At 37.0% G+C, this 14,945-nt stretch overlaps 1 protein-coding gene across 1 annotated transcript in view; it reads right to left on the reverse strand.

The window, feature by feature from the left end:
* The window catches only part of LOC126162041 (nucleolar pre-ribosomal-associated protein 1), a 176,291-nt gene that overhangs the window by 11,269 nt on the left and 150,077 nt on the right, over positions 1–14,945 (reverse strand). The window contains exons 17-19 of the mRNA XM_049918273.1: positions 11,312–11,590; positions 7,835–7,973; positions 5,753–6,007 (exon numbers count right to left, since the gene is read on the reverse strand). Coding sequence (XP_049774230.1) covers positions 5,753–6,007; positions 7,835–7,973; positions 11,312–11,590 — 673 coding nt within the window. The remainder of the gene's footprint in view (positions 1–5,752; positions 6,008–7,834; positions 7,974–11,311; positions 11,591–14,945) is intronic.

Raw genomic sequence — 14,945 nt, forward strand, 5'->3', positions numbered from 1 at the left:
CTGTCAAAGTTACTACCTAAAAGCTGGTCACTGTGACTCATCGCGACATGTGTAGTATCAATAAATGTGAAGAGAATGAAAAATAAACTTGTCAGTGTTATGCACAATTATTTAACAACTGTTTACAACACCAAATAATCATTAGCAGGTAAGCAGTACAAAAAGAGGAATTCAAAACATGTCTATAATGTTACAAACTTTTTGTTTTATTTTATGACATTTCACTATTTTTGAAAGTGATATCTGAGAGGGAGAGAAAGAACAAACAAATTGCACAGAACAGATGCATATGAAGCAAAAAAACAACTAAACAGTTAGCAAGTAACAATGGAAATGCTAATGTGGACAACGTAAACAGCTTCAAAACATAGACTTTGTTATCAGAGTGCAAAAGGTGCCCACTTTCAGAAAATGTTATGCTTCCATAATAATTCATGCACAAAGCAATAAGCTCACAATCTTTCATTGAAAAATCTCAATGAGTAATGAATTTATGAAAGAAAAACCATCTATTCTCTGTGAAGCAGTACGTCTAAATTCTCTTTTATAGCTCACTGGTGCATTTGTTCACCATTTTTGAAGGCCCTTAATTTTTCTCAGCAGCAGTATTAAACAATGCTGACTTCTGATGTTGAGCATGAACTATACAGGAAATTAGGAAACAATTCAACTACTGTAAAAGTTAGGGAAACTACTTGTAGGATCATGTGAACTAACCCCAGGTAACAACACAAGTCAATAAAGAGAATCCAAGGTCAACTAATACAGTAAAACACTGGATTATTGTTATTATTATTATTTCTTTCTTTTCTCACACGTTATGTCTGGTCAAAAATGGAAAGTGACGTGGACCTTGATCAAGCGCGACTTCCTTTTAACCGTATGGTATATGTTATATTGCATTTAGGAACTTTTGGGTAATTAAACATGTATCAATAATTACGGATTTCTGTAGTTGTATATATAAGTTTGGATGTAGCTGTATTGCATTGATGTACTGGTGGATATTGTGTGGTATGACTCCTGTAGTTGATAGTATAATTGGTATAATGTCAACTTTATCCTGATGCCACATGTCCTTGACTTTTCCTCAGTCAGTTGGATGTATTTTTCAATTTTTTCTCCTGTTTTGTTTTGTATATTTGTTGTACTGGGTATGGATATTTTGATTAGTTGTGTTAATTTCTTCTTTTTATTGGTGAGTATGATGTCAGGTTTGTTATGTGGTGTTGTTTTATCTGTTATAATGATTCTGTTCTAGTATAATTTGTATTCATCATTCTCCAGTACATTTTGTGGTGCATACTTGTATGTGAGAACGTGTTGTTTTATTAGTTTATGTTGTATGGCAAGTTTTTGATGTATTAATTTTGCTACATTGTCATGTCTTCTGGTGTATTCTGTATTTGTTAGTATTGTACATCCGCTTGTGATGAGATCTACTGTTTCTATTTGTTGTTTGCAAAGTCGGCATTTATCTTTTGTGGCATTGGGATCTTTAATAATATGCTTGCTGTAATATCTGGTGTTTATTCTTTGATCCTGTATTGCAATCATGAATCCTTCCGTCTCACTGTATATATTGCCTTTTCTTAGCCATGTGTTGGATGCGTCTTGATCGATGTGTGGCTGTGTTAGATGATACAGGTGCTTGCCATGTAGTGTTTTCTTTTTTCAATTTACTTTCTTTGTATCTGTTGATGTTATGTGATCTAAAGGGTTGTAGAAGTGGTTATGAAATTGCAGTGGTATAGCCGATGTATTTATATGAGTGATTGCTTTGTGTATTTTGCTAGTTTCTGCTCGTTCTAGAAAGAATTTTCTTAAATTGTCTACCTGTCCATAATGTAGGTTTTTTATATCGATAAATCCCCTTCCTTCTTCCTTTCTGCTTAATGTGAATCTTTCTGTTGCTGAATGTATGTGATGTATTCTATATTTGTGGCATTGTGATTGTGTAAGTGAATTGAGTGCTTCTAGGTCTGTGTTACTCCATTTCACTACTCCAAATGATTAGGTCAATATTGGTATAGCATAAGTATTTATAGCTTTTGTCTTATTTCTTGCTGTCAATTCTGTTTTCAGTATTTTTGTTAGTCTTTGTCTATATTTTTCTTTTAGTTCTTCTTTAATATTTGTATTATCTATTCCTATTTTTTGTCTGTATCCTAGATATTTATAGGCATCTGTTTTTTCCATCGCTTCTATGCAGTCGCTGTGGTTATCCAATATGTAATCTTCTTGATTAGTGTGTTTTCCCTTGACAATGCAATTTTTCTTACATTTGTCTGTTCCAAAAGCCATATTTATATCATTGCTGAATACTTCTGTTATCTTTAGTAATTGGTTGAGTTGTTGATTTGTTGCTGCCAGTAGTTTTAGATCGTCCATGTATAGCAAATGTGTGATTTTGTGTGGGTATGTTCCAGTAATATTGTATCCATAATTTGTATTATTTAGCATGTTGGATAGTGGGTTCAGAGCAAGGCAGAACCAGAAAGGACTTAATGAGTCTCCTTGGTATGTTCCACGCTTAATCTGTATTGGCTGTGATGTGATATTATTTGAATTTGTTTGGATATTAAGTGTGGTTTTCCAATTTTTCATTACTATGTTTAGGACCTGAATCAATTTAGGATCTACTTTGTATATTTCCAATATTTGTAGTAACCATGAGTGGGGTACACTATCAAAAGCTTTTTGGAAATCAATGTATGCATAGTGTAGCGCCCTTTGTTTAGTTTTAGCTTGATATGTCACCTCTGCATCTATTATCAGCTGCTCTTTACATCCTCGTGCTCCTTTGCAACAGCGTTTTTGTTCTTCATTTATAATTTTGTTCTGTGTTGTATGTGTCATTAATTTCTGTGTAATGACTGAAGTTAATATTTTGTATATTGTTGGTAGGCATGTTATGGGGCGATATTTAGCTGGGTTTGCGGAAGTTATTCCATGTGTAAGTGTATCAGGGAATGTGTATGGGTCTGCAATGTAACTGTTAAATAATTTAGTTAGATGTGAATGTGTTGAGGTGAACTTCTTTAGCCAGAAATTTGCTATTTTATCTTTTCCAGGGGCTTTCCAATTGTGAGTAGAATTAATTGCTTGGGTGACTTCATGTTGCAAAATTATCACTTCAGGCATTTGTGGTATCATCTTGTATGTGTCTGTTTCTGTTTGTATCCACCGTGCGTGCCTGTTATGTTGTACCGGGTTTGACCATATGTTGCTCCAGAAGTGTTCCATGTCTGTTATGTTTGATGGATTGTCTATTTTAATGTGTGTGTTATCTATTGTCTGGTAAAATTTCTTTTGGTTTGTGTTGAATGTTTGGTTTTGTTTCCTTCTATTTTCACTTTTTTTGTATCTTCTAAGTTGTTTGGCCAATGCTTGTAATTTCTACTTCTTTTCATCTAATTGCTCTATCGCTTCTTGTTGTGAGATTTTACCTAACATTTTTTTTTTTTTCCTGACATTTCATTTCTTATAAATTGTGTTAGCTGTCCGATGTCTTTTCTCAGTTTTTCTATTCTGATCTGTAGCCTGTGTTGCCATGCTGGTTTTGTGGGTTTCTTCTGTGTGTTGGTTGGTTCTGATCTCTGCCTAGTGTGTATATTTAGTGTAGTGAGTGCTCCTATATAAACCAGTAGTTGTAACTCTTCCATAGTTGTATTTTCACTTATTTTGTTGTATATGATTGTGTTGATAGTTGTTATTGTTGTTTCGACTTTTGCTTTATTTGGGGGTCTATGCAAGAATAGTCGAATGTCTGTATCTGTGTCTTTGTATTCTATATATGTCACCTGAAATTTTTCTTCTATATCTAACATGTGTGTCACTTCGTGTTATATTTGTGCTTGTTCTGGTGGCTGTCTTAAGATTTTGTTTTCCTCTGATTGTTTAATTGATGTGTGTTGTCCTTTGTTTGTTTGCTCTGGGATGTTTGAGTCCATTACTGTATTTTCTTCTTCTTCTGATTGCACATTATTTTGTTTCAGTATTTGTTGTACTTGTTTGATGTTTATTATTATTATTATTACACTCCTGGAAATGGAAAAAAGAACACATTGACACCGGTGTGTCAGACCCACCATACTTGCTCCGGACCCTGCGAGAGGGCTGTACAAACAATGATCACACGCACGGCACAGCGGACACACCAGGAACCACGGTGTTGGCCGTCGAATGGCGCTAGCTGCGCAGCATTTGTGCACCGCCGCCATCAGTGTCAGCCAGTTTGCCATGGCATACGGAGCTCCACACAGTCTTTAACACTGGTAGCATGCCGCGACAGCGTGGACGTGAACCGTATGTGCAGTTGACGGACTTTGAGCGAGGGCGTATAGTGGGCATGCGGGAGGCCGGGTGGACGTACCGCCGAATTGCTCAACACGTGGGGCGTGAGGTCTCCACAGTACATCGATGTTGTCGCCAGTGGTCGGCGGAAGGTGCACGTGCCCGTCGACCTGGGACCGGACCGCAGCGATGCACGGATGCACGCCAAGACCGTAGGATCCTACGCAGTGCCGTAGGGGACCGCACCGCCACTTCCCAGCAAATTAGGGACACTGTTGCTCCTGGGGTATCGGCGAGGACCATTCGCAACCGTCTCCATGAAGCTGGGCTACGGTCCCGTTAGGCTGTCTTCCGCTCACGCCCCAACATCGTGCAGCCTGCCTCCAGTGGTGTCGCGACAGGCGTGAATGGAGGGACGAATGGAGACATGTCGCCTTCAGCGATGAGAGTCGTTTCTGCCTTGGTGCCAATGATGGTCGTATGCATGTTTGGCGCCGTGCAGGTGAGCGCCACAATCAGGACTGCATACGACCGAGGCACACAGGGCCAACACCCGGCATCATGGTGTGGGGAGCGATCTCCTACACTGGCCGTACACCACTGGTGATCGTCGAGGGGACACTGAATAGTGCACGGTACATCCAAACCGTCATCGAACCTATCGTTCTACCATTCCTAGACCGGCAAGGGAACTTGCTGTTCCAACAGGACAATGCACGTCCGCATGTATCCCGTGCCACCCAACGTGCTCTAGAAGGTGTAAGTCAACTACCCTGGCCAGCAAGATCTCCAGATCTGTCCCCCATTGAGCATGTTTGGGACTGGATGAAGCGTCGTCTCACGCGGTCTGCACGTCCAGCACGAACGCTGGTCCAACTGAGGCGCCAGGTGGAAATGGCATGGCCAGCCGTTCCACAGGACTACATCCAGCATCTCTACGATCGTCTCCATGGGAGAATAGCAGCCTGCATTGCTGCGAAAGGTGGATATACACTGTACTAGTGCCGACATTGTGCATGCTCTGTTGCCTGTGTCTATGTGCCTGTGGTTCTGTCAGTGTGATCATGTGATGTATCTGACCCCAGGAATGTGTCAATAAAGTTTCCCCTTCCTGGGACAATGAATTCACAGTGTTCTTATTTCAATTTCCAGGAGTGTATTATTATTATTATTATTATTAATGTTTCCATGACCACGATGATAACTGGAATGTGTGATGAGTGCTGATGTAAATTAAGAACATGCAGTGTTTACGATTCAACTATGAATAATGACCATGGTATGGATGTTTATCTATACCTCAGCTTTTGTGAAGCTAATTAAAAATATAAAGACAATGAGAACCATTCAACAGTGATCCCCATATTATTATAGTTATACAATAGCCTTAAAGTTAAAAATAGTCTAAAAATACTGCTGCTATATTTCAAAATTTTTTTGAACATTGGAAACATACCTCCAAATATTTACATAAGTCCAATACGGTTGCGGGTAAATGGGTTAAGAAATTTATCAAAAGAGCTGGTAGTGATGGTAATGTAACTGGTAGTGCTGCAATGGCACCAAGCAAAGCTCTGGCAAGGCCTGTTTCACTACTGGTCAAACGATCCACTGCAGCCATCATCCACACAATTACACTGTAGCTGTTTGTAAGAAGCTTGGCTGCACCTGGCACTTTCAGTGCAGATTCCAACACTGAGACAATCAACACCTATAAATCAAAATCATCAATAAGTGATAAGCATAAATACTTACAATAAAATTAAAATTTTGTCATCACGGAGGAAAGTTACAATGACTCTTGTTTGTAAAAATAACATTGGGAGACGATTTCTTTTCCCACCATATGGAAGAGGTAAGATGGACAAATTCATCATTTACAACTGCGCAGAATATGGCTTAACTTCCAGATACGGCAATTAAATTTAAAAATTGATAGTACCAATACATAAGCATCTCTTAGGTCATCTTTAATCTGATATTATTCATAACTGAAAGTGGTGATATTTGGTGAAAGAAGGTATATAAATGGAAGAAGGAAAAAATAACACTGCTTGGGGGAGGGGGGGGGGGGGATGTGAGAGGTGGAGGTTGGAGAAATGAGGAAAAAGAACTCAAAACACAGGAAACAGGCAAATGAAGAGGAAATGGACACGGAAAAAATGTTATTACAGATGGTCTAAAAAGCTCCCAAATTTACATCTTTGCCAGTCTGTTACCCTTTCCTTTCTGCATTGCTTCTGTACTTCCCCCTTCCCTTTCATTATCTGTATTTCATTCTTGTTCCTCCTCTACTGTGATCCACATCCATACTCTCCCTTCGGTAAGTATGAGACACATATCACCATGTACTACTATACTGTATCATGTTATGTCATGAATCAATACCTATTACATAATGTTTTACTACATCACAGAATGGCTTTATTTAAAAATTAGTAACAATTTAAAAAGGAATACACTTCTGTTGCCTGATATGATTTTCTCATTTCACACAAAGTTCAGAAGATATTATGGTGGATTATATGACCAAGAACAGGAAAGGTCATCTGATAATCCTACAGTACTGGCTGATTACAAAAATAAAAAGATATTGGAACCGCCTCACAAACTTTTGACTGCAGAGATGATTTCATGGCAAATATAAATTTCCATGTCCTCTTGAGTAGTGCAGAGATGTGCAATGAATATTATTCCAGTATTTGGAACTCTTGGGAAGTAAGGGTGAAATAGGAGAATGAATGCATTCATGTGTTTGGTCGTTTACTAGTCGGTAGTTATGAATATTATATTATTTGTGATAATAAAAATTTGTAGACTGCCAGACATTCTAAATTTAATAAAAGTTCATCCGATTGCACGTATTTTTCCCGTTACATCAGTTGTAATATAAATAGTAAAGAAAATGACTGTGTTAGAAATAAGTAAATAAATAAAAAAAACAAAAAAAACAAAAAACTGACGAGCAGGACTCAATCCAGCGACCCAGTGATTCCGGGGCTTGAACGCTAATCACTCGGCTGCCGGCGCTTCACGGTAAAAATGGCCATGCACAGGTATATATTTGATGACTGAAATTATGTTGCGATTTTCTCAATAACGCTTGAGAAGTACGCGCTACTGCTTACACATTTTGTTGTTCTCAAGGAGTACTACGAGTGTACGAAGTTTGCAGTAAATCCGCGTTCCAAACGTCGTGGCCTCCCCTTGTAAATCAAAAACAAAACAAAAAATAAAAGCAAATATAAAAATACTTAGGAAGATCTCAAAGTCAACATTGATGGATCAAAGAGGCAAAATAGTTTAAAGTGTGGAGGAGGGGAATTGCTTTGAGAGGAACTAACATTGTAAACAAGCCTAATTTTAGTTGGAACTGAAACATGCATCAAAACGAAGTATTTATCAAAGTAAATCTGATATCTGGTTAGATGAAATGGCTAACTTAGTTTAAATCTGTCTACTGATCACAAATATTATAAATCTGTTTTATACAGGCTGGTGGCTTTCATTTTTAGTTTTCTTCTTTGTGTTACATTACCTTAGTTTCAGTGTCAGCCAAAATCGAAAAATAATAGTCCAGAAGTAACTTGAACAATACACATCTGAAGCACAATTCAATGTCTTGAGGACTTTTTAAACCATCTCTTATAACTTCCAAAATCCACTGTCGATGAATACTGTATGTGAAAGAAACAGACAGTTCAAATACATTTAATAAATACAAAAATGTTGAACACCAAAATAAATTTGATATTGATGTTACCTGAATTATATAATTTGGAAATTCTAGTGAAAACAAGAAGAAAGATCACATTTTACCATCAGTCTATGAATGTAACTAATATACTCTAATTTTCACTCTCAGACGAATATAACTGCGCAACATCCAAATCACAGTAGTAACAATGGTTCATATGAAGCCTACTAACAAGAGTAAAAGCCCCAGGCATCACGAAAAAATGACAAATCTCAAACAAACACAGTCATGCAGTAGTACTGATTCATTATAATTAAAGTGCAGCTAGACACAGAGGCCCAGTGCTGGCTGTAATTATCATATTGCAGCAAAACTTGGTAGATATGCTAAGGCTTTAATATGCAACCAATTTACATTGGGAAAAAAAAATAGTTCCAATTTTGATCACCATGTGCAAATCTGGCTCTGTGAATGTAAGAAGGACATACAGAAATTATTCCATAGGTAACAGATTAGGCATGGTATGTGGCCAGAAAAGGTCAAACAAGTGAGAAAGACATAATGTTGATTTTATTATTAACCATCGCTTATACATATGAGTACCGAAGACAATGATGAGATGTTGCATACGTAAAAAAACGTGATCAACAATTGCTCATAGCAGTTCCAGTGTTCCTGCTAACACATTCTTCTAGATACCCTAAGAGCCAAAAATCACATGGATTCAGGTCAGATGATACTGCTGGTCATGCACCTGGAAAACATCAGCAGATTACACATTTTTGGAAGGTTGCAGTAGGCCAGTCTTTCACTGGGCATATGATAATGCAGAACCTGTAAAAAAAAAAAAAAATAAATAAATAAATAAATAAATAAATAAATCTGTTACAGTTTTGTACATCAGGTGCAAATCTGGCACTGTACACTGCAACACGAGGTTTTGTCTATCTTGCATGAAAACGGTGGTTTCCATACAGTGGTGCTCTTCCAAAGCAGGAATCAAATGTTGTACAGGGAGGTCTCGATAATGTGCAGACACCATGGTACACATGGCAGGCCATCTAGGTACATTCTCTTCAAAGAAAAATGGACCGAGAGTAATGGTGCTTGTGAATCCATACTACACAGTCACAAATGGCAAGTGAAGTGGCTCTTCAGACACAACAGGTGGTTTAACAGTGTCCCAATTTCAGCATTTCTGTGTATTCATTGCACCCTGTAGTGTAAAATGTGCTTCGTCCTCCACAGAATATTGCCCAGCCACAAGTCATCAGCTTCAGTGTGTGCCAGAAACCTAAGAGAAAATTCAGAACATTGCTGCAGATCATGAAGTTTCAGTTTCTGCACCATCTGGATCTTGTACGGGTACCAGTGTGAAATAAACTGCAAAACTTTCCATACTGTTGCCAACGGAATGGACAATTCTCATGACACTGCATGAGCACTATCACTACCTGGGCATATGCTGCATGGTCAGTTAGAGCAGCAGTAACCTCGTCAATAACTTCCACTTGGATACGACATGTTCCTCTTCTGCATGCCATACCGAGCTCACCTGCGTTTCCAAATTTTGTTATCATCTTTACGCCATTTAATGACACTGGGCCTCTCCTCAGCCCTTTCAGTCAGTGACACACTCTCAATGCAGCTCTGTAATTGCTGCCATTCACATAAAACATAGCCACACTGTACACTAATGTTATGGCTTGTCAAATGACTGTATGGATACCATAATACAGTGTACAGTGGCAGATTTGCACTTGATGTACAAAACTGGAACTAATTTGTTTCCAGGTTCTGCATTATCACATTAGCATATCTACCAAGTTTCACTGACATACAATAATTACAGCCTACACTGTGCCTCCATGAGTAGCTGCATTGTAATTAAAACTAACATGTAGTACCAATATTATGAAAAGGAAAGTCACTTTTTGAGTCGCAGATAGGCACACCAACCTTCATGAACAACAGACACACACACACACACACACACACACACACACACACACACAACTGCAGCCTCAGGCAACTGAAACCACACTCAATCAGTGTCGTTTCAGATGCCTGAGACTGCAGTCGTGTGTGTGTGTGTGTGTGTGTGTGTGTGTGTGTGTGTTGTTGACGAAGACATTAATGGGCGATCCAGAGTCTCCACTAATGGTGAGTACCAACTTTCCTTTTCATATCACTGTTACATTCCATCCTGGATTTTCCATTGTTTGATTTTTACCATGTAGTATCATGTAGAAAAAAAACTGAATCCACAATTTGTAAAGAGAGATTAAATATGTATACACAAAACTACAGACTGACTGACTGACAAGAGAAGAATTGCAGATGCACCAACAATTTTCATAATGACCGCCTTATTAATGCAAGAGATTGAAGTAATGCCTTGTGTACATACTTACCTAGTATATTAAGTAACCTGTCATAAACTATTGGAAAGGGAATCAATGACTCTGAAATGTGTTGGAACATTTTTATTAGTTTAATGATGGTCCACCTTTTGCAGTTGAAACTTAATGCCTCTTGTCCATATGAGAATGGTTCAAAGGAAGATGTTCCAATAGAAAATAATTCACACTGTAGAGTACATTGACTATGGCAACGAAAGAAACTGGCTCTGTTATGTAATATCACAGTCTTTTAAGTTTCAGGAATAAAAATTGTAGATGAAAAAATGTAGAAAAATACTGAAACATACTTGGAAACTGGATTGAAACATTTGTGTGTTAAGTTTTCAATGACTACGTTTGTATGTTTTCTATCTGAATCTTGTTCCATTTCAGGACCTCACTGTTACAAAACTTGTTTGTGAAGGCTTTTATTCCCATTCTGGGTGTGTGCAGTTATTGTGTTTACTATCTTCTGTTTTTAATCCATTGTTCGCTAAATACATTTATTAGAGGATGTACGATTTATTACATAAGACAAACACGTGACAAAAAAAAAAGGGAATGAAAATCAATTTGTGATTAGCTATGCAGTGATAATAAGTTATGTAGTTTACCTTGTTGTATAGCATTTATTTAACAATATGTTGCCGTAGAAGAGTGGCCAGTGTTTTAATTTGTAACTATAAAATAACCTGCACAGAAGGCAAACAGTATCGCATGTAATGTCTACTTGGTATGCAGTATTTGTGACCAGTAATAAATAGGATACTATGCATACTACATAGAAACTTGTAACAAACAACTATTGAATTAAATGTTTTCTTAACAACAGTTGAAATTATATCACTGAATTCCACACATCTGCTCTGTTTCAAATACAATATAATAGTGCTGTCAACAAGATTAATATTCTTACCTGTGCTGAAGATCAGAACTATGAAAAAGTGGAAGGAATTCAGGGATACTCAACAGGTACAACGAAGGTTTGGCAAGAATGAAATTATGCAAAGGCTGATACAAAGGATGCAGTGGTTGAGAAATTAATAGTGAAGCCCTGGCGAGGAATGTTGACACTATGCATGAAAGTTTTGGAGTGACAAATTCAGTGTCACTCTTGTCAGATTTCATGATATCCGCAGCACCACAGCGAATGACATCCAGCAGATGTAGCCATAGGTGGCGCTCCTTACCAAAGCTGAAAAAAATAGACTATATTTAATTATATGATGCAAATAATACTGCAGAGTTACTCCTATGTGACATGAACATGTTTGAAGAGTTCGATGTATTGTGACACTCTTATGCAAGAAGGAGACAAAAAATAACAGCTTTTTCAAGCAGCATCATAACTACAGGAGTCACGAAGCACAAAGTATATTATTGATTTTTATTTTTATGTTTTTTTTCTTGAGGATGTTAGCAGGTCAACGTCCTTCAGCTGGCTCTGCAGGAATTGTGTACTGAAAACTGTGTGTGCTTTATCTTCACATGTTGCAGCCCATTTTCTCTAGTGAGTTGGTGATGATCGAACAGTTCCTAGCACAGAACCCTGTTATTAATTTGCTGAAGTTCACTTATCTGATAAACAGAAAATTAAATAAGCATGTAAAGGAACTGTCTTTTCCATCCAGCATTTTCAATTTATGACCTTATTTCTACATTAAAATAAGTACCTTCCTTTTGATTGGCTTTAAACTTGTGCCTCATTTTCACAGAAGAGACATAGTGTCATAGACTATTAATGATGATAATGACCCCTCCATAGAAAGAATGTAAAGAAATAATCATAAAAATTGTTCAATGAAACTGCTACGTCGTCTGAACAAGATACAGCCAGGGCACAAGCACCACAGGCGCAATGAAGAAAGCTGTGCTTGTGACAGAGAGACTTGCCACTTGCGCGACTTCCCCAGTGACAAAGACGGCACTGAAGACGAAGATATCGACTTTGCCGCAGCCAATTGTGGCCAAGTACAATTCACCAATGACTGGAGACAGCGGACAGAAGCCTACTCTGAAGGTAGGAGAGCAGGTCTCACCTACTTGGTTACATATCATTGTCCAGGGCTGACTTAGACAGGGAACATCATTCAGTGAACTCTTAGAAGTGAACAGACAGTTGTAAATTGCATTTACTATGTACTGTGAAATTTACCTATGACTATTTGCACTAAGCCATTGAGGGCCTTTTTTGTGTAATATTACATGCAGCATTGCAGACTTAATCATTCAACTAATCACAAACATAAGTAAGCCTTTTTAATGCATTTGTGTGACAATGTTACCTAATTTGTTGGAGTGTTTTAGAACCTTTGTTCTCCTATCCTGTTGCCTGACCCCGGGCATAGCTGTGTAATAGTGGCAGGGAGAAATTGCCCTAGTGGTGTACTGCACCAGAAGCCATTTCATGAACTTGCTACCCTAACAACAGTGGAAACTTGGCCTCCACAGCAGTAGTGACAAGGCCTTTACAAAACTGGTGATAAGAGTTTACAGAAGAAACAAGTGGCTAATAAAAGCAACACTACACCAAAAACCTGCAGAATTGCAGAGAGAGTTAAAAACAGTTTCTGTTCAAAGAAAGACTCAGTGTCACAATTTCCACATGAAAACTCTCACCAATGAACTTCTTTTGAGAAGATGTACAATAACAATAACAAAACATATTTTCCCATTTTAAAAGCATATAGTGTATTTAGCAAGAGAGATACTAATGCTAATTTATTAATTAATGATGATTTTTCCAGGAAGTATTATAAAGTCATCTGAAACATTAAACAGTTCCTCATGCATTACAGACATTGTCAGCCTGACACACCCAACATTATCAAAATACTATTATACAGACTGTGACATCAATGGAGCAACGCATGCTTCATTCAGCTTACAAACTCTACAGTCTAGCACTGATTTATGTATTTGGTGAAGCGATGAAATAGTGCATGCAAGGAGTAACACAGTGAATACAGTAACGTTTTATTTCTTTCTTTCTTTTATTTTGATAGTCAGATTTAGTGAACTATACACAATGTCAGATGTTTTTCTTATTTTGTTAAAAATAATTTTGCCATCCTCTTCAAAAGTAATTACCAATGAAAGACATGAATGAATCCAGCAGTAATGCAATTCCCTATTTGGGATACACACAGATGTAATTTTCAGAATTGGATGAGATGCCATTTGAGAGTAAATTATAATATTAATTTCTGACAGTGTTTGCAATTTATGCATAGACATTAATCAAGTTTTTGTCACTGCATAAAACTGCACTAGGAAACACTTGTGTGTGAAACATCAAAAATTGGTGATTCTTTTGTGCATGTAAAACTAATTCTTTCATTATTTTGATAACTGTCCACTTTGTCTGTCGCTCTTTTTTTCTTTAAGTAATGTGTTCACATGTTACTTTTTTCCACTAATCATACACAAGCAATTGCAAAAGTAAGATATTCTAATGTTTGTTGTACATGTTGCTTTATTATTTCACACTAATACGTAAGTAAACAACTTAAATAGTCATACAATGTTTTTTTCTGTTATTGTGTAAGAAACTATGCTTTTTTTTATGCCACATTTTTCTTTGCATTATTTTCATCAGTCATTTTAAATATTTCCTTGAGAGTAAACTATAATATTAATTTCTGACAGTGTCTGCAATTTATGTGTAGACATTAATCCAACTGGAGGGAAGTATGTACAGATACAGAAAATTTTTGTTTCTTCTATATGTTAGTTTTTGATGACATGAGTTGTTGTAAATGAGGACACATGGTAGAGAAGTTAGTTTGCTGTTTTGATATGTTCTTTCACATTTTAGGGATGTGTAATGTGCCAGAATTTTTATCACACGGTTATCTTTGTCAACTATGTAAGGAAGATATTTCTTTGAAGATATAATTAGAGTTTTAACACATCATAATTTTATGAAATAACAACAAAATGTTTATTTTTATATTTAATGTTCAACGAGCAGGGATTAGAGCAACATGACAACATGTATTTTGTTTAGATGGGACCACTGCCACACCAGAGTGACACCTTACACCAATGGCCAGTGACTGTGAGAAGATATTGCCATTTTGTTCTAATTCCCTGTGACCATTATTAACATTTCTGTAAAATGAAAAAAAAGTGTATGATTTTAATTCCTGTAACATTCGGATGCCAATTGCATCTCAATCTGAAAGGATATTTGTTATATGACTTATTGTGAAACGCGAAAGGAACTAGCTGTGACTGTGTTTTTCTTACAGGAAAAAAGTGAAACATATTTTATTTGTAAAATGAGAAAAGCTACAATGTACAAAAAATTTACTTTGATTCCCATCTTCTTTGTGAGAGACATACAAAACACGAAAAAGAAGGCATAATATTTTTACAAAGTTACAAGATACGTGAAAACAAGATAATGTACTGGAGCTATCATTGCAAAATTATGTAAATATCTGCAACTGAAATTCCTGACAAAGTTTCAAATATGATAAACATTACGGAAAAAGAAAAGAGAAGTGATATAACAATCCTGAATATGCCACAGACTACAAAATATT

This window comes from Schistocerca cancellata, chromosome 2, assembly GCF_023864275.1.
Source record: "Schistocerca cancellata isolate TAMUIC-IGC-003103 chromosome 2, iqSchCanc2.1, whole genome shotgun sequence".
NCBI lineage: Eukaryota > Metazoa > Arthropoda > Insecta > Orthoptera > Acrididae > Schistocerca > Schistocerca cancellata.